Source organism: Schistocerca nitens, chromosome 2 (genome assembly GCF_023898315.1).
Source record: "Schistocerca nitens isolate TAMUIC-IGC-003100 chromosome 2, iqSchNite1.1, whole genome shotgun sequence".
NCBI lineage: Eukaryota > Metazoa > Arthropoda > Insecta > Orthoptera > Acrididae > Schistocerca > Schistocerca nitens.
This window is the reverse complement of record NC_064615.1, coordinates 260909314-260935849: the sequence shown is the minus strand read 5'-3', so window position 1 is coordinate 260935849 and position 26536 is coordinate 260909314. Positions and strand designations below refer to the sequence as shown.

The following is a 26536-nucleotide window of genomic DNA, read 5'->3' as shown; positions in this document are numbered from 1 at the left end:
GTGTATGCAGTAATTATTCTAATCTTATCCTCGAGATCCCTGTTCGAGCAGTATATTGGTGGTTGTAGTATATCCCTCGAGTAATTAATCATTTATAGCTGGTTCTTGAAACTTTGTTAATAGACTTTCTCAGGATAGTTAACATCTGTCTTTGAGAGTCTGCCATTTCAGTTCCTTCAGTATCTCTGTGGCACTCTTTCGTGGATTAAAGAAACCTGTGACCATTCATTCTGCCCTTCTCTGTATGTGTTCAATATCTGCTGTTAGTCCTATCTGGTAGGGGTCCCACACATGTGAGCAATATTCTAGGATGTGTCACATAAGTGATTTGTAAGTAATCTCCTTTGTAGACTAATTGCACTTCCTCAGTATTCTGTCAATAAACCAAGGTCTACCACCAGCTTTACCCATAACTGAATCTATGTGATCATTCCATTTCACATCCCTGCAAAGTGTTATACCCAGGTACTTGTATGAGTTGGTTGACTCCAACAGTGTCTCATTGATATTATAGTCATAGGATACTACATTTTTTCATCTTGTGAAGTGCAAAATTTTACATTTCTAAACATTTAGAGCAATTTGCCAATCTCTGCACCATTTCGAAATGTTATCAATATCTGACTTAATGAGTATTCAGCTTCTCTCAAATAGAACTTCCTTCTAGATAACTGCATCATCTGCAAAAAAACCTGATTTTACTATTAATATTGTCTACAAGCCCATTAATATGCAACATGAATAGCAAGTGTCCCAACACACTTCCCTAGGGCACACTGGAAGTTACTTCTACATCTGACAATGACTCTCTATCCAAGATAACGTGCTGTGTCCTCCCTACTGAAACATCCTCAATCCAGTCACAAATTTCACTCAATATCCCATATGATCGTACTTTTGACAATAAGTATAGGTGCGGTACTGACTCAAATGCTTTTCGGAAATAAAGAAACACTGCAACTACCTAGTTACTTGATCCAAAGCTTTCAGTATGTCATGTGGGAATAGTGCGAGTTGGGTTTCACATGATCAATGTTTTAGAAAACCATGATCATTGTGTTTGAAGTTCAAGGTAGAAGAAGGCACTACCTACATATGATTGATCAATTATTTTTCATCCATTAGTGAATATTTTAAAGGCATGTTGCTAGGCATCCTGAATTTGTTGTTAACACTTGACTTTTTAGTTTTGGAGAGCAGATGGATTTTGCTTGAATGGGTTGCTTAGAAAAAGACTGTCACAGATATAGCTTTCTGCCAGTAAGGCCTTCATCAAAATTAGATGACAAACACACACATACACACTCACGCAAATGCAACTCACTCACACATAACTGCAGTCTAAGGCAACTGAGGCCACTGGCTGAAAGCTATATTTGTGACCGTCTTTTTGTTTTGGCTGTCACCACTCAGCATCTCCACTATGTGGTGAGTAGCAACTTTCCTTTTCACAATATTGTTACATTCCGTTCTGGATTTTCCATTGTTTGATTTACTTAGAAAAAGCAATTCAGATGTTCTACTTAGCCCAGTAAAACTATAATTGTTTTGAAGAAGCTCCTGTAATTTTTAATTAATTGTCATTTTGCTACTGACACTTAGAGCTACCTATCTCCTCATCTTTTGCCTTCTGTTGCCTCCCTAGCTCCTCTTTGTCCCACATATGTAACACTGTATGTCTTTCCTCTGTACACACCCATCATTCCACGCACTCACTCATAAATAAACATCATCATTGTGGTCATGAGGACTGAGTTTAGATGTGTGTTTTAGAGAAAGAGCTAAATAAAAAGAGTGGTAGCTTGAAAGTTGGTGACATTTTCTGTGCTGTAACATTTGTTTGTAAGCCATGCACCAACCAGCCAACCAGTTGCCAGTGAGGGCTCACCTGTCCTCATTTTTGTCTGTTATTTTAATTTGAAAATTTCTATCATCATTAAATTTTACTTCTATTATTTTGTTGTTTTAGAACAGAAATTTTTAATTTATATTGTGGTCTATTTTCCTTTCTGTTTCCCTTTTACAGGCATATTCTGATGCACTTATAATATTCCCTACGGACCGTGCTGCAAAGATAGTAGCTCAGCTGAGTTCAGCACCTGTGTACTATTACCACTTCACGTATGCAGGCAGGTACAGCTGGTTGTACTCCCCAGGAACTCAAACTCCATATGGTAAATACCTTGTTTCAATAAAATACAGCTGTAATGTACATATTATTTTTGGGTAGTCTTTGCAGCAAATTTTGATCCAATTTGTAATTCAGCTAATAACTGAAGACTTTACAAGTCACTGGAATTTCTTTCACAGTTCTAAAATGAAACATAATATTATTCTCATGTGGTACATACCAAGCTTCAAACAGCTCTGCTTGGAAAACACATATGGCAATAAATAAATGCTCTAATGTCAGTATACATTCTTCTCAAATTATACTGAGAAATTTATACTGGGAAATTCTTACTCTCATTAAGGAACAGAACAACTCACTCATTCATTTACTTATTCTTCATGCCCTGCGCAGTCCAGCATTCAGAGGAAACTTCAGGTTGTGTAAAAAGTCTTTTTATTTATTCATAATGTGCCCATTGTATCACATTTTTTATATCTATAGGACTTCTCAAAATACAGACAGTATAAAATTTTTCATATTTACATTCATGTACAAAATCTAGGCAAACATAAGTTGTAATATTAGATGTAGTTCGGAAGCTTTCTAATCAACACATCTTGATGACTCTAGGACAATAAATAATATACTGCTTAATCAAACAATGGAAACTCCAGATAGGAATGCCAACAATATAGGAAAAGACAGATTTCTACTTACTGTAAAGAAGACCTGTCAAGTTGCAGACATGCACAATTGAAAGACATTTACATAAAGGTTTTGGCCACAGCCTTCATCAGTAAAGAGAGACACACACCATTCATTCACACAGGCAGGCACTCATCAAGCACACACCGCTGCCGACTCCAGCCACTTGGACCAGAATAAGTGGCATTCCAATCTGAACCACCAGAGATGGCAGTCACATGTGCATGAGATGTGCTTGCTTATGTGAATGAATGTGTGTTTTCTTTTTCTGATTAAGGCTGTAGCCAAAAGCTAAAGTGTGTCTTTTATTTGTGTCTGCAACTTAACGTTTATTTGTGCCTGACAGCAACTTAATATGTCACCTTCATGGTAAGCAGCAATCTGCTTCTCCCTTACATTGTTGATACTTGAACTTGGAGTTTGCATTGCTTAACAGTCTGATAATAATAAATTTCTATGCAGGGTGATGCAGATAGTGGAGATTTTCTAAGAGAGATTAATAAAGCTGTGTATGAACTTATTTTATTAATTAAAATAACTAGATTTCCTTGTGACTACCACTACAAAGAAGACAAAGATAAACAGCTGCACTCACATATGCACTAGTGGTCAGAATATGAGCATAAACAAGAGCAAGAACTGCAAACACATACAAATGCAATTATGCAAAACCTTTTGAGCATAGGGAGATTATGAAGGAGAACCTGCAGACATGAGCAATATTCCAGATATTCATTAATGCTGTAGAAGCTATTATTATGTTGGCAAATCCTGTAGAAGCTGTTATTACATTGCCAAAAATTATGATCTGGAAATGGTTCACTTTGAGTTTTTTAGTCAGAAAGTAGCTGATTTCTAGAATGCTAGCCAACTTGATTATTGTTTTTGGCAGTTTGTTTGCATTATTTTAGTGAAGTCAGTTTCTAATGACAGACACACCAAACATATACATGAAAAAAACCTTTTACAGTTGGTTGTGGATGTCTCATTGCTCTGATGTATTTAACATTGTACAAGTAACAACATGACTGTGTGTGTGTGTGTGTGTGTGTGTGTGTGTGTGTGTGTGTGTGTGTGTGTGTGTGTGTGAGTACTCAATCCAGGAAAATGTTTAATCAAAAGTCAATGAAATTTGCTACAGATTTGTATGTTCCTTCATACCACACATGAATCAGCTGCAGGTGACTGATTGTCTAAATCAAATGATGGAAAGTCCAGGTTGGAATATCAACAGCTATGAAAAGGATATATTGCTACTCACTGTGCAGATGCAATGAAAAGACAGTTACACAGAGAGCTTTGAGCTACAAACCTTTTCAGCAAAGAAAGTAAAACACACTACATGACACAAGCAGGCACACCTCACACACACATGACCACTATCTACAGCCACTCTAGCCAGACTACAATTGATGTGTTGAATGAAAGTAGCAGTTAGGGATTGGGAGGCAAGGGGGAGCGATATCAGAGTACAATGGGTGGGCAGAGAGAAGAGTACTGTCTAGTGGAGTGTGTAGGGACTAGAATACTTCAGGGCAAGGCTGCCAAGGGCAGCATTGGGTGGCTGTGGAGGAAGGAGGGAGGTGGGTGAAAATGGGCAGTGAAAAAGGAGAGGAGCGGTGAGGAGAGAGACTGGTGGGTGCTTTGGCAGGAAGCAAGCACAATGAAGGTGAGGGAATGTGAATGGGGAAGATGTTATAGGACAGAGGGAGTGGAAATGTTGGGTGGAGGGTGCGGCAACAATGTGTTTTCAGGAACAGAGAACGTGTTTTGCAGTTCAGTGTAGGTGGTGGTGGAGAGAAGGATCCAGATGGCCTAGGATTGTGCCATAGGGTGGTCCACTTTGCTCTTGACCACAGTTTGGCAGTGGTCATTCCTCCTGGTACACAGCTGGTTGTTAGTCATACCAATACAAAAATGTGTGCAATGTTTGCAGCCCAGCCGGTATATGACATGGTTGCTTTCACAGGTGGCCTAGCTTCTGATGTAGCCTGTAGCAGGACTGGAAAAGAAGTGCTGGGTGGTTGGATTGGGCACTGGGTGGTTGGATTGGGCAGGTCTTACACCTAAGTCTACCACAGGGATCCCTGTGGCAAGGAGCTGGGATTGGGAGCACCATAGGAATGGACTAGGATGATGTGGAGGTTGTGTGGGTGATGGAACACCACTTTTGGGGGGAAAGACCTCAGGTACAATGTCCCTCATTTTAGGGCATGATGATAGGTAATCAAAGCCCTGATGAAGGATTTAGTTCAGTTGTTCCATTCCTAGCTGTAGCAGGTGATGAAAGAGGGTGCTCCTTTGTAGCTGGTTCTTGGGGGTTGTGGGAGGATTAGGGGTGTGTAGGAATGTGGCATGGGAACTCTTTTTGTGAACTAGGTCTGGGGGACAGGGCCTGTCTGTGAAGGCCTTGTTGAGACTTCAGCATACTGGGCAATGAGGTCTTGTCACTTCAGGGACACCATTCCCAGGTGGCTGGCAATATGGGAGAGATATTTTAGTGTGGAAGAAATGGCAACTGTCAAAATACAGGTACTGTTAGTGGTGTGTGGCTTTAATGTGGACAGAGGTGTGGTCAGAGCCTTCAGAGAAGAGGAGGACAATATCCAGGAAGGTGGCACACCAAGTTGAGGAAGACCAGGTGAAGCATATGGGAGAGAAGGTGTTGAGGTTGTGAAGGAATGAGGAAAGGTTGACTCGGCCCTCAGCCCAGATCATGAAGATATCATCAGTGAACCTGAACCAGACAAGGGCTTTGCGGTTTTGGGAATCTAGAAAGGCTTTCTCTAGGTGGCCTGTAAAAAGGTTGTCATAGAAGGGTGGCATTCAAGTGCCCATTGCTACACTGTTCCCTTCAAATAGTCCCATGTTAAGATGGTTATTGTGCCCCCACTGAAAGAGTTTCATGAAATAGTTGTATGTTAGGATTAAGTTATAAGGCATATGAGGAATGAGGTAGTGTGTTTTGAGTCTGAAGGACGTTGTGAGAGATTGTGTTCAAAATCAGCAAGACTATGGGTGTGAGGGATGTTGATGTATAGGGAAGTGGCATCGGCACTGACAAATAGGAATCCAGGAAGTGAAGAGACAGAGATGTTGGAAAGCTGGTGAAGGAAGTGGTTGGTATTTTTGACATTGGAGACTAGATTTTGGACAATTGGTTGGAAGTGCTGGTCACTGAGGGCTGAAATTCTTTCAGTTGGGGCACAATAACCATCTAATATGGGACATCAAGGATTGCTGGTTTTGTGGATTTTGGGGAATATATAGAAGGCAGGTGTGTGGGATGTCAAGGGGGTATGGAGGGAAATGAATTCAGGCGAGAGGTTCTGCAAAGGGCCAAAGGCTTTAAGCAGGTATTGGATGTTATGTTGGACTAAACAACAGGCAAAGGCCTTCTGCTAAGGAGTCACTGACTAGCTGGCGGGCCTTTGCCAATTGTCTGACTCCTCCACTTACAGTGATATCATCCCATTAGTCCAGCATAACCTCCAATACCTATTGAACACTAACCCTACAATATCCTTCAGACTCCAAACCCTCTACCTCATTCCTCATACACTTTATTAACTTCTTCTTTGAAGAGAAGGTATACAAACAAATCCTCATTGTAGCCATGGGCACTTGTATGATACTGTCCTATGACAATCTGTTTATGGGCCATCTGGAGGAAGCTCTCCTGGATTCCCAAAACCCCAAAGCCCATTGATGATATCTTCATGATCTGGGCTCATGGCTGAGACAGCCTTTACTCATTCCTTCACAACTTCAAACCTTCTGTCCCAGCTGCTGGTCTTCCTCAACCTGGTGTGCCACCTCCCTGGACGTTAACCTCCTCTTCTTTGAAGCCTCTGACCATGCCTCTGTCCACATTAAACCCAGAAACCACCAACAGTACCTGTATTTTGACAGTTGCCATTCCTTCCACACCAAAAAATCTCTCCCATGCTACCTGGCCACCAGTGAATGGTGTATCTGCAGTGACAAGAACTCATTACTCAATATGCTGAAGGTCTCACCAAGGCCTTCACAGACAGGCACTGTCCCGCAGACCTAGTCTGCAAATGGAGTTCTCGTGCCATATTCACACACACCCCTAATCCTCTCATCAACCCCAAGAACCACCCAACACCACCCCAGACTGGAACAACTGAACTAAATACTTTGTCAAGGCATTGATTATCTGTCATCATTCCCTGAATTGAAGGACATCTTACCCAAGATATTTCCCTAGAAAAATGGTGTTCCATCACCCACACTGCCTCCACTACACCCTAGTCCTATGCCATTTCCAATCCCAACTCATTGCTACAGGGATCATATCCCTGTGGTAGATCTAGGTGCAAAACCTACCCAATCCACCCACCCAGCACTTCCTATCCCAGTCCTGTAACAAGCTTATACTGCCCCATCAGAGGCTGGGCCACCAGTGAAAGTGACCACGTCATGTAGCAGCTATGCTGCAATCATCTCTCAGCTGTTTATGTTGGGTTGGCTACCAGTCAAATGTCCACCATGAAGAATGGGCATGCCAAAATGTGGCCAAGAGCAAATTGGACCACCCTGTGGCATAGCAAGCAGTCAAACATAAAATGTTTGGTTTTAATGGCTGCTTCACAACCCTAGGCCATCTGGATCCTCTTCCCCCCCCATAAGCTTTTCTGAACTGTGCAAATGGGGGTTATCCTTACAACACATTCTCTGCTCCTCAGATTATCACAGTCTCAACCTAAGATAACCTGTTGTCCCACATCCTCTACTGAACAGTTTCTGCCCCCTCTGCCCTACACTATCCTCCCAATTCATGTCCCATACCCTCCTTGTGCTTACTCTCTGGCAACACCCAATTTCTCTTTTCTCCTCTCTGCTCCTCTTCTTTACCACTCCTCCTCCTACTCCCTCCCCTCCACCACAGCCTCCCCACTCTGCCTCTAGCAGTGTTGTCATGTCACCTTCTAGTCCCTGCATGCTCACCCAGACAGTGTTCTTCTCTCCCTCCCCCCTCCACTCATATTCTGTTATCCCTCCCCATGCCCTGCCCAAGCCCCAATTGCTGCATTTAGTCAATTCAACAGTTGCAGTCAAGCTATAACAGCAGCAGATAGTGGTTATTGTGTGTGAGGTTTGAGGTTGCTTGCCTGTGTGAATGTGTGTGTGTGTTTTCCTTTTTTTGCTGAAGAAAGAAGGCTTCAGCTGAAAGCTTAGTATGTAACATATTTTCATTGTGCCTCTCTGCAACTCACTATGTTGTCTTTATTGTGAATAGCAATCTATTCTTCTCATAACTGTTGAATAGTTGACTATTAGTTTTCATTTTCCAGCTTTAAATTATAAAAGGTACAGGTGTGTTACTAGTGTATGTATCTGGTTTATTTTTCATCTGTGACTTGTGAAAATATGAAATCCTCCAAAAATGTTGCTGAGAAACTATATACCTATCATTTCACTGGCAGAAAGATCCAAAGAACATTATCAGGGAAAATGAGAAAAGGAAAAAGAATGAAGTTTTACAACAAGATGGCTCTTTCAGTTTTTCCATGTGGCTCAGAGGAATTTTAGCTGAGTACTAAATACCTAAATAAGATACATGGATTGGAAATGAGATTCCTGAGATTTGTAGAAAGCTACACAAGATTTTAGAGAGTTGAGAAGAGTAGGAAAGAGATACAAATAGACTGAAGATTTGTCTGGGTGTGTGGCAAGAATGGATTGCTCAGATAGTGGCCTTTTCCTATAAGAGGGGAAAAAATCTGGATTTGAAAACTGTAATTCTAGTTCATCACACAGTCTTAATGTTAAAAATTTTTTATGTGATGTTTTTGTACTTTTTCTAGTGGCTTTGTTTTGGATCATTGAGCAAAGAGCTGCACTTTATTTATTTTCAGTGGTAATAGTCCACATTCTCAACTGATTCCAGTTGGCGTCTTTAGTTCTGATGTTCTTAAAGATCTACTTTTCCCCACCATCACAAGATTTTGCCCCTTGATCTTTTCCAACATTCTGATCAAAGAATACACAAAAGATCTTTTGTACGGGGGTGGGAGCATACCACTGTAGTTGTTTTTCTTCAAGAATCTCCAACAGGATTTTTTCCATTCATAGATGTTCTCAGATATCTTCAGTCATTATGTTATCCATTTTATCTTTTGTAGGGAATAAAAAGGGAATGCCACCTAGCTGGTCCACTCCACACATAGGTAGGAAATGTTTTGTGTAGGTGATCTTGGAAACATATGGAACTGTTCTATCCCAAAGTATCTGACATGGTTCCATATTTTAGAGTTTGGAGGCTTTTTATAGTCTGTTACCAATCTCTTGGAGTATGGTGTTATCCAAGGAGACAATATTACCTAAACAATGGAAGTTAGCCTTGATCTCATTTTTAATCTCAGATTCATAGGTGGTGTATAGGAAAATTTCTATTCAATGCTAGACCGATTTTCTTGGGCTTGCTATTTTTGAGACCCATAGCCATAATTTTTTCTTGCCATAGGTCTAGATTATCTAGTACAACCACTTGTGTCTCATCTCGTATCGAAACATCATCAATGGATTCATTAGCTCTATATGATGGAGCCTTTCTTTTTGCTGCTTTTAAAATGTAATCCCTTATGTTGATGAATAGGAATGGTGAACTACAACTCTTCGCTTCAGACCAGTCTGATCTCTGTTCTGGAACTGTACTCCAGAGTACTTCTCAGGAGAATGAGCAGTGATTTTTTTCAAAATAGCTGCTTTTCTCCTAAAGTACATATATAACTAATATAAAAGTAATTGCCATAATGATCACTCTGTGCAGATTAGCACTACTTTCAACTTTTTGTTAGCATATTTGCAGAAGTAGCAAGCAATGGTTGCTTCTGTCTGTTAGAGTATAGGTTGGTGCATTCCACATCCCTGAAGATTCTTTTTCACAATGTGATCTATGGACACAGTATATGAATGAATGATATGAATGGATGAGTGAAAGCCACATATAATCCTCATAGCAATAACAAGGTAGAAATTGATGCACGAAGTCTACAGCCATATTGCTTTCTCAAGTGTAGATTCAACAGATTTTCTTGTTCTGTCCTTGAGGGTTGGATTGTCTCATAGGTTTGTAGGCCATATGACAGCGTAGTTACACCTCTGTAACACACTTCTTACTGTCACAATACGAGAGAAGGAAAGTTGCCACTCACCATATAGTGGAGATGCTGAGCCACGATAGGCACAATAAAAAGATATACGCAATCATAGCTTTCAGCTATTAAGGCCTTTGTCAGCAGTAGACACACATACACATGGGCACACACACACACACACACACACACACACACACACACACACACACACACACACACACACACACACACACACACACACACACACACAAGCGCAACCTGCAGTGTGTTTTCAAAATTGTAAACTTTCATATGTATACTGTTTTCAATGACTTTTGATTTAATGGAATCTATGGTATTAATATGGGTCTATAATTGTTTGGCATTTCTGTTTCATCTTTGTTATAAAATGGGAGTGTAACTGTCATTTTCACACATTTGGGGAACACACCTTCATCAAGAATACAATTTGCAAGATATGTTAGGGGCATCATGATTGCAAAAGCTATGTATTTAATAACACTGTTAACAAGCCTATAGTAAGCCTTTGTTTTTGAGTTTTTAAGTTTTTAAATTTATTTATAGATCTGAAGATGTTATTTGAGGTGATTTTTCACCAGAACTTTTTGGTTGCTTATGCAGAGATATAGAAGCTGAACAGTTAATAGAATTATTTGTAGTAAATGAAGAATGGGACCAGGTAGAGTTTATAAAGTATTCATTAAAGGCATTGCAATCTATTTGGACTGTGGTTTTCCCTTTGCCCATATTGATCTCACTTTTTATAATTTTCCAGGCTGCTTGACAACAGTTTTTTGGGTCTGTGATATATATTAGTCATTTATTTTACATTTAACTGATTTTACTTCATATTTGTATGGCTTCTTAAGGGTAATATGGTGTTGCCTGGCTTCCTCCCTTTGACCACTATTATTTTTGTGCATAAATAGCTGTATCTTTATTTGCTCAAGTTTTGGAGTGTACCACTTGTTAGAGTGCTGAAGTTTCTGTTGTTTCTGGGGGGCACTTTTTGTGACAAGCAGGTAGTACCTATGTATTGCATTTTTAATTCTAGATAAAAACATAGAGAAACCCTCCTCAACAAGATTTTTTTTATTTTATGCAGTATATTCTACCAATGTATTACCTTCAGTTCATGTATCAATTGCTCAGTATTGCCCTCAATTAATATTCTATATGTGACTAACTGTTTAGTGCTCTCAGGTTTCATACTGCCTATTCTGATGCATATCCCATCATGGTTAGATAATTGCAACTTAATCACACCATATTCTAGTTGACACCTATATACATTACTAATTATGTTGTCAAAGCATACATCTAACCTAATAGGATTTTCATTTATACAGTAGCAGTTTAGTGATTTCAGACAGTTAATCATGCCGTTTACATTTCTTCTACTTTCTCTTACATCTATGTTGAAGTCTTATGCAATAAAAATTTTGTGGTTTTTGTGTTTAGTGAACTGTTTGATTAATGCATTCAGTTTATCTATTAGAACTTCCTCATCAGAAGTTGGAATTCAGTATGCAGACACAATGATAATTTTTTGTGTTTGCAGTATTATAGCTGCTGCCTCAAATGCACCTTCAATGTAGTGCTTGCCTAAGTTTATTACTGAATGCTGCAAATTTAGATTTTCTTATATGTAAATTGCCCCACCACCATGTGCAATATTAGTTCTACAATAATTTAGGGTAAAATGTAGCCATATGGTCTATTTCTTAGTTTTGCAGCCAGTGCTCATTAATACATAGTATGCTGCAGTTAATTTTATCTGACCAGTACTGTAATTTACTAAGCTTACTTCTCAGGGATTGTGCATTAACATGTAACAATATCAAATCATTTTTGATATGGGGAGAATACTTATTGCTTCTTCTACTGCATTTTCTTTACTTCTCACTGCAAATTGTTGTGACCAGATCCAACATGTGCCAGGCTTGGTCACTGCTGGAAGCTTTCATGTACTGACTCTTTAAACTGAAGCCTATATATTGTTTTATTTGCACACCTAAATCTGTTTTATTTTTTGCTTCTTATTTTATTTTTATTTTTTTTACAGCCTCAAGTAGTGTTTTGCTTAGAAGTGATTTCCTAAGCCATTTAGGTGTTGACCATGTTACAATGACAAGTTTACTGTGGGGCACAGTTGTGGTGTAGCTACAGACCAACATATTTTTAATGTCAGTCACTGTTACAGCTTTAACAATGTAGGAAAAGATAGATTGCTATTTACCATAAAGAAGATACGTCAAGTTGCAGACAGGCACAATTGAAAGACACTCACATATAGCCTTTGGCCACAACCTTCATCAGTAAAGACTCTCTCTCTCTTTCTCTCTCTCTCAAGCAAGCATACTTCATGCACACATGACCACCAGCTCCAGCATCTTGGGCTGGAATGTCAATGATTGTTACCTTTTTGAAATGATTACATGTTGAACCATAGAGCTTGTTTGCTCTTTTTTAGCATCATTTCTTTTATTATACACAGACATGGTAAATGTACTCTTTCTGTATTTCTCTTTCATCCTATGCAGTGTCATTGTGGATTAGTATCCCACTCCTTGTGAGACAAACTGCACATTAAAATTGTTTGTTCAGTTCAATTTCCACAGTCTGTATTCTCTTTTGGCTTCTTCAGGAATTCATCATTTTATTTGTTTGATCATCCTCTTTGTGGGATATAAATTGAATCACACCTCAATTTCTTCCTCTCAAGTCATCAACAATTTTATTATCCTTCTACTAACAAACTCAGCCAGAGTGTAAGTATTTAATTACTTATGGATGAACAATTTCACTTGATTTTACCCAGAGCAAATACAGCCTATGGTCCAATCTGAGATTTATTTTCATGATTATTGTGTGCTTCATTTCACTTAAGCCCAAGCTTACTTCTTCACATTTATTTATTTATACCATAAGAGTGACCCACTCATTGAAGTTATTTCATGTTCCATCCTGATAGTCCATTCAGTCTGCTTTTGATTCTGTTGGCTGGAATGGCATCACAGTTTAAGCTGTTGTTCACTGATGGCAATACATTTATCCTGGAAATACCATCTCCATCTTCTTTGTGATTTATTACTACTGCAATTTCTGTCTCACTTGTTTCTGAGAACAGTCTTTCTTTCTTTCTTTCTTTTTGCCCCCCCCCCTCCCCCTCCCCTTTAAACACCACACACTTGAATCTCAGTCTAACATGCTAATTGTGATGTAATGTTACATATAAGAGACCTCTCTCTATGTGTCACCAACTAAAAAGGCACGCACATTTCTGTACATTAAAAGATGAGTTATAAATTTTTTTATGTTTGTTGGAAAGAAAATATATGTATATTTTAGTAAGATGCAGTTTCTAACTCATGCTTTGTTTGTTTTTCTCTCATAGGCGTTTCACACCATGATGATCTCATTTATTTATTCTACATCTCAGCAAGATTCCCAGAATTCATTAAAACTGATCCTGAATACACAACATTGAAAAGAATGACAAAAATGTGGACAAATTTCATCAAAATTGGGTAAGTTTATCCATTCAAAGATATAAATTTTAGTAAGTACCTTTCCTGATGAAAAGCACATCAGTTAGTTAATTAGTTTCTCCATGAGCCTGTTTGATGTACAATATGATAGTTTCATATGATATACTCAATATTTTACAAAGTCAATATTTTTCTTGTCAGTGTGAAGCATCACAGTGTTTTGTATCTGCATATCACACTTCTGTCTGCATCCCACTTAGACTGAGTATTGGCCAATGTCAAGTCCTTTCTTACCTTGTATTGTATCTGTAATAGTTACTTCTGTTTGTGAGCTGCATATGATTTTTCAAAACAAGCCTGACAAGTGAATAAGTTCCATACACTGTGAGGCAATATTCAATATTCTCTGCCCTATACAAGAGAATCATGAATAGATGACATATATCACCATTACTACATGTTTCTTAACATTAAGGATTATTAAATTCTTCCTTGATGTAAATTTTCACAGAAACATCTGGCATAACACATATTGAGTGAAAGTGGGCAAAATAAGTTAACTTATAGTTTGCTTGTCCCATAATTAAGATGTCATCAGGTCTTATACTGACTGTCAGTATGACATTTACATGCACAATGCGCACACTCTTTGCAGCCTGATGTAAGGGACTAGCTTGAGCTGATGTGGGTGTTGGACTCATGGAAAACTAGCACTCCCAATTTCAGTCACAGTGGGAAACAGCATGTTAATGACAGAGGCTACTGTGAAATATTATTAACAGCAGATAGATGGCGTGCAGTTCAGTAAACCTCTTGCCATTTCAATGCTGGACTGCTACAATGGCCAGTGCCCATACCATCCAAAACTACCTCCTCAGTATGAGACACAGTAGTTGCCACCTGATGCATGTATGTCTGCTCAGTATATGTCAAAGGTCACATACATTGGTGTGGCCACAGGAACATTAGACTAGGATGCTCAAAGAATTGAAATAGGTCATCTGATACACACTGACACACGCCAGTGACTGGGTATGAATTTGCTGAAAACTTCATGTAGCAGTACATCTTGGTCACCAACAGGTCAATGTTCAGGAAGAGTGTTATTGTACTCTCATGTGAAAGATGCATACTTAGCATGGAATGGGGCCCCTGATATGCCACAGTGGACATTCAGGAACAAACTGTCTAATAATGTACATCTGTTTCTTTGATTGTAGTATTTCACAGTTGATCACTACCTTCAGTAAACAATGCACTAACACATGTTTCCAAATTAAGCTAGAATGGTTTGTGGATGCTACTTCCCCCCCCTCCCCCCTCCCTCCTCCATACCCTTCCATGTACTGTCTGACATAGGGATATCGCTTTGTGATATGTGTGGGCTCAGACCCAGTTCCAGTCAAATTCATTCAGTTTTTGATGATGAGTGGATGGCCATGCATCAGGTTCACACCCCTAATTCTCTCATTGTACTGCGAAATCCATGCCATGGTGTACTTATACTTCTGTCTTAATCAGGACAAACCCGAGTGATGTATGCTACTACATAGGTGCCTATAATTCAATTGCTTGTGATTGGGTATTTGTAATGTGAGAGAGTTTGATAATTGCTCTGCAGTGTAGTATTAATTTAGTGTTTTTATGAATGAGAAAGGAATACAAGAACAGGAATGGATAAAACCTAGAACTGGCACATAATCTGTTCCCCTCAAATGGCCCTAAGAGGCCACTGTCTCTGTTCATAGTTAAACCTGACTTTCTTACAAGTGTGTGTACAATCTTGACATAGTTTATATCCTGTTTCAGAAAATATTGTTTTGTTTATTTGGATGATTTGAAAATGAGTTCAGGTAACCCAAAACTAGTCATCAATTAAATAAAAAATTAATCTTGCAGCTTTGACTATTTCTATATAAAATTTAGTAAAATATCATCCAGTACCACGTTGAAAAATCAATAATGTAACTATATAAAAAAACAACAGGAGATGTCACATTCAGTTCTTAAAAAATAGAGAAATTTCTGAAGAACATGTTAAAACAGAGAAATAAAAAAACGGTGGAGAACTCAAGACAAAAAACAGGACAAATGTGAATAGGACTTGCACTCTGAGAGTTCTGTGCAAACTTAATTATGTATGTAGACAGTGTATCTATTGGTTCTGAAGAGTGTGTTTGTGAGTATGAAAATATGTGACATAAATGACAATATCTTTTGATTGCATTCATTTAGAAGCTTAAATATTTTTACACCACCAAGGGACCATAAACCCTAGTATTTCACATAAATTTCAACTTGACAGCATTTTATTTATTTTTCCGTTTATAGGCAATATAAATTGTGTGAATGTTTTCAACACATAAATACATAAAATACAGACACAGAGACAAATAAATATAGACAATTACATACATAAATAGATACTTACATTACTTGCCTTACTGAGTTACCCATTTGGACATTGTATTTCACTGTTTTATTGGTGGTGGTGGTTAGTGTTTAACGTCCCGTCGACAACGAGGTCATTAGAGACGGAGTGCAAGCTCGGGTTAGGGAAGGATTGGGAAGGAAATCGGCCGTGCCCTTTCAAAGGAACCATCCCGGCATTTGCCTGAAACGATTTAGGGAAATCACGGAAAACCTAAATCAGGATGGCGGGAGACGGGATTGAACCGTCGTCCTTCCGAATGCGAGTCCAGTGTGCTAACCACTGCGCCACCTCGCTCGGTTCACTGTTTTATTGAACATGTTGTAAAATTCCTCTTATTTGTAGTAATTAATCATTAGCACAATTGTCAACAGAATTTACACATCATTTTTAGGTAAGCCTTTATGTTATAAAAACACTCTTTCAACAGATAATTTTTTGGGGTATTCCTGAATCATGTATTTCACTTTTATCTTTGATCTCTTGTGGTAGTTTATTGTATTGTTTAATTCCATCATGTAGCACACTATTTTGGGTTTTTGTTTTTTCTATTGAGAGGTGGGTGAAGGCTGGATGTGGTACCATGTTCATGTAGAGACCTGTTCATTGGGTACTAATCACTGTCTTTTTTAATGTGGATCACTGTTTGCAATATGTACTCGCATGGAACAGTCAGGATCCCCATAGATTTAAACAACTCAGTGCAATGAGTTCTCTTGGTACTATTTGTCATAATTTGTACAGCCCTTTCTTGTAGCTTAAAGATTGTTTGTCTGTTCTGATCATTTGTTCCCAAGAACAGTATCCCATAACTCATCACAGAATGAACATACACAAAATATGTTGTTCTGGTGCATGAGCTACCACACACAGAATTTACTATTCTAAGTGCAAAGCATGATGAAGCTATTCATTTCCAAAGGGCAGTAAAATGCTCAGTCCCATTTAAGTTGTGCGTCAACATGCATCTCCAGAAAATTTGTTTATGATACGTATTCTATGAGTTAATCTTCCACTTTTAACAAGCTATTTTTGGGTTTTCTGCTTATGTGAATACTAAAACTGTTGTTGCTTTTTTTAACATATAAAGTTAATTTGTTGTTGTCTACCCATCTGCATACATGTATGAATGTATCTTTAGCTTTGTTCTCTAGTATATTTGGTGATGCTTCACTGATCAGTATGTTACTGTCATCAGCATGCAATACTGTTTCACTGTGTTTGACACTCTGAGGAAAATCATTGCTATATACCAAGAAGAGTGTTAGGTCAAGCATACTTCCTTGGGAGACTCCAATATTACTGTATTCTGGGCCAGAAAGGCGTTTTATGATATGAATGGAGTTAGTTTGTCAGACCTCTACCCATTGCTCTCTGTTGTTTAGGTATGAGTGAACCCACTTATTTGCTACCCCTCTTATACCTAGAGCTTTCAGTTTATTTAACACAATTGTGTTGCCTACTATATTAAAGGCTTTGCTGAAGTCAAAGAAGATACATGTTATATGATTTCCTTTGTATAGTGCTTCCTGAACAACATTTGTAAAATGAGCTTTAGCTGTTTGTGTGCTTTTACCAGGCCTGAACCCAAACTGTTCTGTACACAAAAGATTGTGCTTCTTAGGTACCCCAAGAGTCCAATTTTCATTATGGGTTTCCTTACTTTTGAAAATGATGACAGTAAAGAAGTGGGCCTATAATTTTTATGCAGGGGCATGATCTTTGCATACTTTAGAGCCTTTGGGAAGCAACCTGTGGTGAATGATTCATTTACGATGTGGAGTGAAGGGTCTTTTATACTCTCTATACAGTCCTTCAGCAACCACACAGGCATTTCATCCGTACCTATTGAGGTTTTAGTTTTTAGGTTCCGAAAAACAAAGCTTATTTCCTCTGAAGTGGTGGCTTGCAGCAGCATTGTGTTTGGAACATAGTTCAGTGTTTGTATAGGCTGTATTTTGTCAAATTTGTTGTGTAGCTTGGTAACTGGGTTCCTGAAATTTTGATTGCGAAGTGTGCAGTTTTTTCGAGATCATGTATTGTGGTACTATTTTGCTGTAATTGTATGTTTACCTGTTTTGTCTCTTTTCTATTTGTCTTCTGTTTGGTGACATACCAGGCAGCTTTTATATTGCTTTTTGCCTTTTATATAATTTTAACATTTTATCCGTTTGGTCACCCAGTTACCTTTTTTGTGTTTTAGTGACTCACAGTACTTACGAGAACACTTCTTCCAACCTAAATTTCCATAGAAACATTGAAAACTTCCTATCTGTACTATTTCCATGTATACTTCTTCTCATGTTTCATTGTTCATTTGCATGGTAAATTCAACCTTTGTGCTTGCTATGTTTTAAGAAGTGACTGGAATGATCTGAAAGGCCCAGGTTACCTACAACAACACAATTTTCTTTCTCCAAGTCAGTTAGTATATGGACAATGATTGATGCTGAATGCTCAGTTACCCTTGCGGCTGTGTTAATCAATGGTGATATTCTATAGCTGTACACAATGTCCTAAAATGTGTTGCACAATCCATCTGGCTTTAATGTGTTGATGTTTAAATCTCCACAAATCAGAATTTTGCCATTAGGATGATTAACCATGTCTTATACTTGGATTAGTTTTGCCGCTAATGTATCTATGTCACCACTGGGAGAATGGTAAATATGTAGTGCAGTAAGTCTTTGTAACATATGTGGCTTTCTCATCTCTGTAGCTGATACTTTTATGTTTTTCTTCACGTAATGAAATAATGTCATTGCTAACTTTATACAGAATCCCTTCCTTTACATTTGTATGTGATCCACCACCTCTTATGGAGGTTCTACTATAATGGCATGCTAGATTACAAGATCTGTTCAAAAAATTCCAGAACTTTGACCCACAAAATTTTTCTATGCTTACCTTTTACTTATTGTGCATGGTCTCCTTTGAAATACTCTCCACCACAATTGATGCACCACTCTCAACACCGTTTCTACTTCTGGAAGCAGTCTTGGCATGCCTCTTGCTGGATTGCGTGACGCACAATTTGTAGATTTTCTTTTATCTCATGTATCATTGCAAATCTTCATCCTTTCTACATCTACATCTACATCCATACTTCGCAAGCCACCTGATGGTGTGTGGCGGAGGGTTTTCAACTTTGGAAATAAAAAAAGTCCGCAAGGGCCAGATCTGTAGAGTAAAGACGATGAGGCAGACAATGACATCATTTTTTGTGCAATAGTCATGCACCAACAGTGACGATGAGTTCTCTCTCCACATTTCAGGCCATTTCCTTCTCACATTTTCTCGCAGGCATTCCAGCACATCCCGATATTACCATTGATAACAATTTGTCCCTGTGGCATGAATTTTTGATGAACTAATCCTTCAAAATCAAAGAAAACTATCAACATGGCTTTACATTTTTCCTGGCCTGAAGAGCTTTTTTTGGTCTTGGAGAACCTTTCCAAACCCATTGTGAAGGTCAAATCTTGGTCTCAACATCATAATGGTAGACCCTTGTCTTATCACCAGTTATGATTGTCTCAAGGAACATCTCATTCTCATTTGCACAATGCAAAAGCTCTCTACAGATTGCAATGTGAAGTTCCTTCAGGTCTTGACTCGTGAGCCATGGGACAAACTTGGCAGCAACATGCTGCATTCCAGGATGCAGTTTTAGGATTTCATGACATGATCCAACTAAAATGTTACCTTCTTCTGCAATCTCTCAAATGGTCAGTCTTCATTTGACACATACAATTTTGTTGACATTCCCGACATGAGCATCATCGATAGATGTCGAAGAGCGTCTTGAACGAGGGTCACCTTTAGTTCCATCTGGCCATTTTTAAATCATGTGAGTCATTTGTAACACTGAGTATGGATTAAGCACTCACCAAAGGCTTTCTACATCATTTGGTGTCTCTCTGTAATTGAATTTCATGCAAAATTTAGTGGAGACATGCTGCTCCTTTAACTCTGCCATCTCAAAATTTGCAAACTGTATCACACATCATTGTACTCGACATATTACTGAACAATAACTAACAGACATACAACAACGAAACTTCTGGTAATTACACATTAAACACAGGTGTGTCCAGGAATGTCAGCCGCATTTTGCTCCAACGCATTGGCACAAAATTACAAATGTTCCAGAATTTTTTGAACAGACTTATTATATGTGCTTAGAGCTACTTTTGTAATTTCTGATCCCCTGCACCAATCTTCTGTTATGCAAACAAGTGAACTATCAATAGTCTGCAGTTCCACTTGTAGCTGTTGCACTTTTATTTCTTATGGACTGGATATTCTGTTGGAGAACTGAGAAACACTGAGTACTTCTTGCCTTGGAGGCTTCTTGTTTCCTTTGTTTTTATCTAAGAAATCATTTGGGTGATGAAGAGCTATAGTTTTCTTGTATTCATCTCACTATCCAATGTTCTTTCTGCTGAATCCTCATAATTTTTTGCATGATTTGCTGCCGCTGATAGTTCTTTCACTTCTACTTTTTTTTAGGTGTTTTTGTTGTTCCTGTTTGGTCTTGTGATGGTGTTGTGTCTATCAATTTGTTTGGCCAATATTCTTTACCCAAGCCTTCCAGGTGTATTCAGTGTTGTGTGTGGAATCTACAGCCTATATTACTCATGTCAACACATTTCACATTTTCAAAATGTCTGAAGATTTTAGCAAATTGATTATTGGCCCTTTGTATCTTTGTATTAACAGACAACCGTCTCACAAGATCATGACAGTGTGGAATATTCACAATTATGACATTTGTATGTGTGAGAGTTTCCAGACGCTGTTTAAGATCATGGATAGCACTTGCCATTTTGGTTTTGTGTATGTCATTAGAACCTCTCAGAAGTATGACAAAGTCTCTATGGTGTAGATTCTTTACCTCTGTAGATGCAATCATCTTTTTACTTTCACAAATTGGAGCTCCTAGTTTCCCTATATCTCGCACATTTATATTAGTTTTTTCTATTACTTTATTTGCAAGACCACAACCATGGTTGTCTGAAAGCATAAATAGTTTACTATTCGAGTTTACAGTCTGGAAGTCATTTCATGTTGTTTCAATAAACACTTCATCACAACTTTGGGTTGGCAGAATTGCATTGTCCATATTTATGCTTGGTTTCTACTCATTCCTCAGGGAAACAGGTCTTAACAGACAGACAGATAGAGAAGTAAGTTGCCCTAAAGGCTTCTGTTTTTACTGATTGAAGTACAGAACCCTAAAAATGCATCCATTGTAAAAGAAACAATGCATGAAAGGTGAGGTGACACATTAAAAAAATACATTGTTATATGTGAGATAGGCAATTTCAAATGTAGGGGTCTATCAGCCAGTGGGCCAAGGAGCATTTTGTGTATGGGAGGAGGGGGAAGGGACAATCGAAATGGGTATCATATCTTATGAAGACTTACTCCGTATAACTAGAATTGTTAAGCAACATTGTGGTTGAGATTATATGTATTCCTGATAACTGCTGGATGAACAGTTAAAACTATTAATACGAAATGAGGTCCAAAGAACCAACTGAATCTCTGACAGGTTCTATATAGTTTTTGGAAGTGAATTAGAACTCCATGAATAGAGTACTCTGTGGAGTTTAGAAGAGAGCAAACACCACATGTAAGTACAGAAAAGACAATGATAGTGACCCACAGAACTAGTGCCCTAGTAAATAATTATATTTGCAGCACTCCATTTCCCTGTCAACACACTACTCATTTGTACAACCCCCTCCCCTCCGTAATATGTTGAGTAAACTGAGTACAATAGTTGTAAAGCATCAGAACTTAATTTAGTAACAATTTTTGATATTTAAATATAAAAAAGAACTGCAGAGCAATAAATAATTAACGAAATATTAGAGCTATATTAAGTCAAGAAACAATAATAAAATGTTTACTGGCCCTTGGCCACTATGTGGAGCTACAGTAATAAATTTCTCATCAATTTTACTTCAGCATTTGTGATCCACCAATAACAATTTGGGCACAAAATTTCAGATATAAATTTCATTGGGAGTGCACTAAATACAGCCTACCTCCAAAGTTTGCTTGGAGAGATTATTTTTTCTATATCGTGCCATGTTATGCATGTTTAAGAGTGAAGTCTGGGTCTAAGCCAGGGGATTTGGGTATGAGAGACCAACTCACTAACCACTTCTCCACCAGCACCAGCTGGAGGGCGTGGGTACATTATGTTGCCATAGGTTGAGGCCAGGATAATTACAGGAGCAGAGAATGTGTTGTAAGGCTAACTCCCATCTGCACAGTGCAGAAAAGCAGATGATGGAGGAAAGGATCCAGATGGCTCAGGTAGTGAAGCAACCATTGAAATCAAATGTGTTATGTTCAGCTGCATGCTGTGCCACAGGGTAGTGTGTTTTGCTCTTGGCCACAGTTTGCCGGTGGCCATTCATCCTTGTGGACAGCTGGTTGGTAGTCGCACTGATATAAAAAGCTGTACAGTGATTGCAGCAGAGCTGGTAAATGACATGGCTGCTTTCACATGTAGCCCAGCCCTTGATGGTGTAGAATAAACCTGTGACAGGACAGGTTTTCCATCTGGGTCTTCCACAGGGATATCATCCTTGTGACATGGGGTTGAGATTGGGAGTAGCATAGGAATGGACTAGGGTATTGTGGAGGTTGAGTGGGAAACACAACACCACTTTAGGAGGGGTTGGAAGTATCTTGGGTAGGGTGTCTCTCATTTCAGGGCGCAATTACCTGTCATTTTGCCCTGAAATGAGGGACATCCTACCCAAGAGATCAGGGCAGCCTGTTCTAGAACATGGCCATTTTCAGCCAAATCACAGCAAACTGAGAAGGAATTCTCTCAAGAAGCTAGGTTAGATCTGAAGGACTGCGACTATTTGTATGGGAGAGCTTGCAGGAAGAGAAAGTACACAGAGTAAACACTATCACTACCAGCCAGTGTGAGATAATTACCTCCAAAATGGTAGAGATATTAAGCACTAACAATCACCTTTTGTTTCAGCTGAGTAAGGGGAGAATTTAAGTGAAACTCTCTTTCCTAGTTAATAATGCTACATGGGAATGTAATCCAGATAATTTCTCTTAGAAACCAGTCCCAATAGTTGGAAGCAGAAACCAAAACCAAAATTCTGAAATAGCATATTTGCTTGTTCATAGTAGATGTATATGACATTTATATTCAGTAGAACAGTTTTTAACAGTCACAATGATCTGATTGAACTAGCAGGCACCCAATGGACACCTCCCTTGTGCAAACCTAAATCATCCAAGGATAGCATTGTTTACACTGATTTTCGTGGTAGTTGACTCTATTTGGCAAGTTTACCTTCCCAAAATGCTCTCTTACATTCTTCATGATGTCTGAGGTTTACCCGTTATAGATTTGATTTATGAATTAAAAGCTTGTTGTACTGCATTTCCTGCCCTGAGAATGTTTAGGAAGCTGCTGGCTGAAATAAATATTGTTTTCAGTTATTTTGCCCATCCACTTTCTTGTGAACAGTTTCTGGGCCAAAAAAATCATAAGATCCATGTTAAAGACTAGTACAATGAAAAATACTCCCTGCCTTGCACTTTACAGTGGTTGTCAGAATTTAGATGAAAGATAAAACTGAATAGGACTCAGAAGGACCTTGAACTCATCTGCTCAGGATATTAATTGGCATCATAACTAGTTTAGATTTTTCCATTGGTGTTTACTAACAGTGAAAATAACTTAAGTTTCATAAATGAAATCAAACAATGGAAAATCCAGGATGGAATAATACCAATATTATGAAAAGTATAGATTATGCTCACTATATAGCAGAGATGCTGAGTCACAGATAGGCACAACAAAAAGACTGTCAAACAAATAAGCTTTCCGCCAAAAAGACCTTCATTGGAATTAGACAACACACACACACACACACACACACACACACACACACACACACACACACACACAACCAAATGCAACTTGCACACACATGGCGACTGTCTCCAACAAGAATTTTTGTGAAGAGTTGGGTCTGCCTGTGTGTGTGTGTGTGTGTGTGTGTGTGTGTGTGTGTGTGTGTGTGTGTGTGAATTCTGATGAAGGCCTTTTTGGCCGAAAGAGAAAATATACATCCCCCAGGCTGTGGCTAAGCCATGTCTCCGCTATATCCTTTCTTTCAGGAGTGCTAGTTCTGCAAGGTTCGCAGGAGAGCTTCTGTAAAGTTTGGAAGGTAGGAGACGAGGTACTGGCGGAAGTAAAGCTGTGAGTACCGGCCGTGAGTTGTGCTTCGGTAGCTCAGTTGGTAGAGCACTTGCCCGCGAAAGGCAAAGGTCCCGAGTTCGAGTCTCGGTCGGGCACACAGTTTTAATCTGCCAGGAAGTTTCATATCAGCGCACACTCCGCTGCAGAGTGAAAATCTCATTCTGGAAAGCTTACTTGTTTGGCAGTCTTTTTGTGGGGCCTATCTGCAACTCAGAATCTCTGCTGTATGGTGAGCAGTAATCTATCCTTTTCACAATATTGTCTCAAATTTAATAAGTGGTTAGATCCTAGCAGTGGTGATGGAAAAGTATGTGATTGAATTTATAGCCAATCTTTACACCAAATGTTATAGGAACCCAACTCCAGAGAAGACTGACGTCATAAATGTAGAGTGGAAAACACTTAACCTCTCAAAGCCAGCATACCTAGAGATTGGCTCGGAGCTGCAGATGAGGCAAGGCCTGTACTACCAAGAGCGCATGAGGCTGTGGGATAGGCTCTTCCCTCTGCCCATCAGCGCATCGGGGGCCAACAGAAGGAGATTCAGGCCTGTCAGGAATCACCATAGCCGCCATGCTCACCATCATTAGTCACGTGGTCCATTACTGTAAGTGCCATACTGAAGAGCAACACTACAAGTGCATATGTTTGTATGATATAATGTGTAGTAACATATCATTGACCACAATGACAATTCTGTCACTAAATAAAACCAAAATTATGTATTAAACAAATTTTATCAGTTTACCTTATTTGTGTACAATGTTTTCAATAAAAGAATGATAACACTTGAGCCAATAATAACTTGTTTATGAACATAAAGCAAACCCATATTGCTTTGCAAATTTTGGTACAAGCTATGTGCAATAAATATAAAAATATATCAAAACGTTAATATAATCAGCTGTTTCCACTACTTAACAATAAAATTAGCTATAATATCAGCAGGAGTGTACAGGTATTAATGCACAGGTGTTAATGGCTGCTAATTGTTGAATCACACATCAGAGTGTGATGGAGAGAGAATGTAAAAGTATGTAGTTGTAACTTTTGTTCCACCATTTAAAGCTGGTTGGTCTTTTCGTTTATACTTTTACTACTGTCAATGTTTTAAAAGAATGGAACAATGAAAGCCATTGTTCTGCACAATACGTAATAAACATCAGGTGCAAACATTTGAAATAGTGAGGTTAACTGTTGATTTGTTGAGCAAACTGATACAACAGAAACCTTCATAAAATGTCATTTTGCCCAATTTAAGTAACCTTATCAAAAATAATTAAAAAATTACATTGTGGTCTTCAGTCCACTTCCGTACATGGCTACACCACCTTACAAATATTTTCAGAAGAGACTTCCAGACCCTTAAAAATATACTTGATGGTAACAAATTTCTCTTCTTCTGAAATGCTTTCCTTGCTGTCGGCAGTCTACATTTTATATCCAGTCTACTTTGACCATAATCAATTATTTTGCTGCCCAAATAGCAAAATTCAGCCATTACTCATGTAAAACTCAGCCATGTCTCATTTCCTAACCTAATTCCCTCAACATCACCTGGTTTAATTCGACTACGTTCTCTTATCCTTGTTTTCCTTTTGTTGATGTTCATCTTATATCTCCCATTCAAGATCCTATCCATTCCATTCAACTGTTCTCCCAAGTCATTTGCTGCCTCTAAGAGAATTAAAATGTCATCGGTAGACCTCAAAGTTTTTATTTCTTCCCCCTGGACTTTAATTCCTACTCCAAATTTTTCTTTTGTTTCCTTTACTGCTTGCTCAATTTACAGATTGAATATCAGGGATAAGCTACAACCCTGTCTCACTCTCTTCCCAACCACTGCTTCCCTTTCATACCCCTCGACTCTTATAACTGCCATCTGCTTTCTGTACAAATTGTAAATAGCCTTTCGCTCCCTGTATTTTACCCCTGCCACCTCCAGAATTTGAAAGAGAGTATTCCAGTTAACGTTGTCAAAAGCTTTCTCTAAGTCTACAAATGCTAGAAACGTAGGTTTGCCTTTCCTTAATCTTTCTTCTAGGATAAGTCATAGGGTCAGTATTGCCTCTCGTGTTCCAACATTTCTACGGAATCCAAACTGATCTTCCCCGAGGCCGGCTTCTATCAGTTTTTCCATTCGTCTGTAAAGAATTCGCGTTAGTATTTTGCAGCTGTGACTTATTAAACTGATAGTTCGATAATTTTCACATCTGTCAACACCTGCTTTCTTTGGGATTGGGATTATTATATTCTTCTTGAAGTCTGAGGGTATTTCGCCTGTCTCATACATCTTGCTCACCAGATGGTAGAGTTTTGTGAGGACTGGCTCTCCTAAGGCTGTCAGTAGTTCTAATGGAATGTTGTCTACTCCGGGGGCCTTGTTTCGACTCAGGTCTTTCAGTGCTGTCGAAC

At 38.7% G+C, this 26536-nt stretch overlaps 1 protein-coding gene across 2 annotated transcripts in view; it reads left to right on the top strand.

The window, feature by feature from the left end:
• Positions 1 to 26536, top strand: part of LOC126235991 (esterase E4-like) — a 102117-nt gene that overhangs the window by 64336 nt on the left and 11245 nt on the right. For both annotated transcript variants that reach the window (XM_049944986.1, XM_049944987.1), the window contains exons 8-10: positions 2027 to 2174; positions 13343 to 13475; positions 24474 to 24728. In XM_049944986.1, coding sequence (XP_049800943.1) covers positions 2027 to 2174; positions 13343 to 13475; positions 24474 to 24711 — 519 coding nt within the window. In that variant the 3' untranslated portion in view covers positions 24712 to 24728. The remainder of the gene's footprint in view (positions 1 to 2026; positions 2175 to 13342; positions 13476 to 24473; positions 24729 to 26536) is intronic.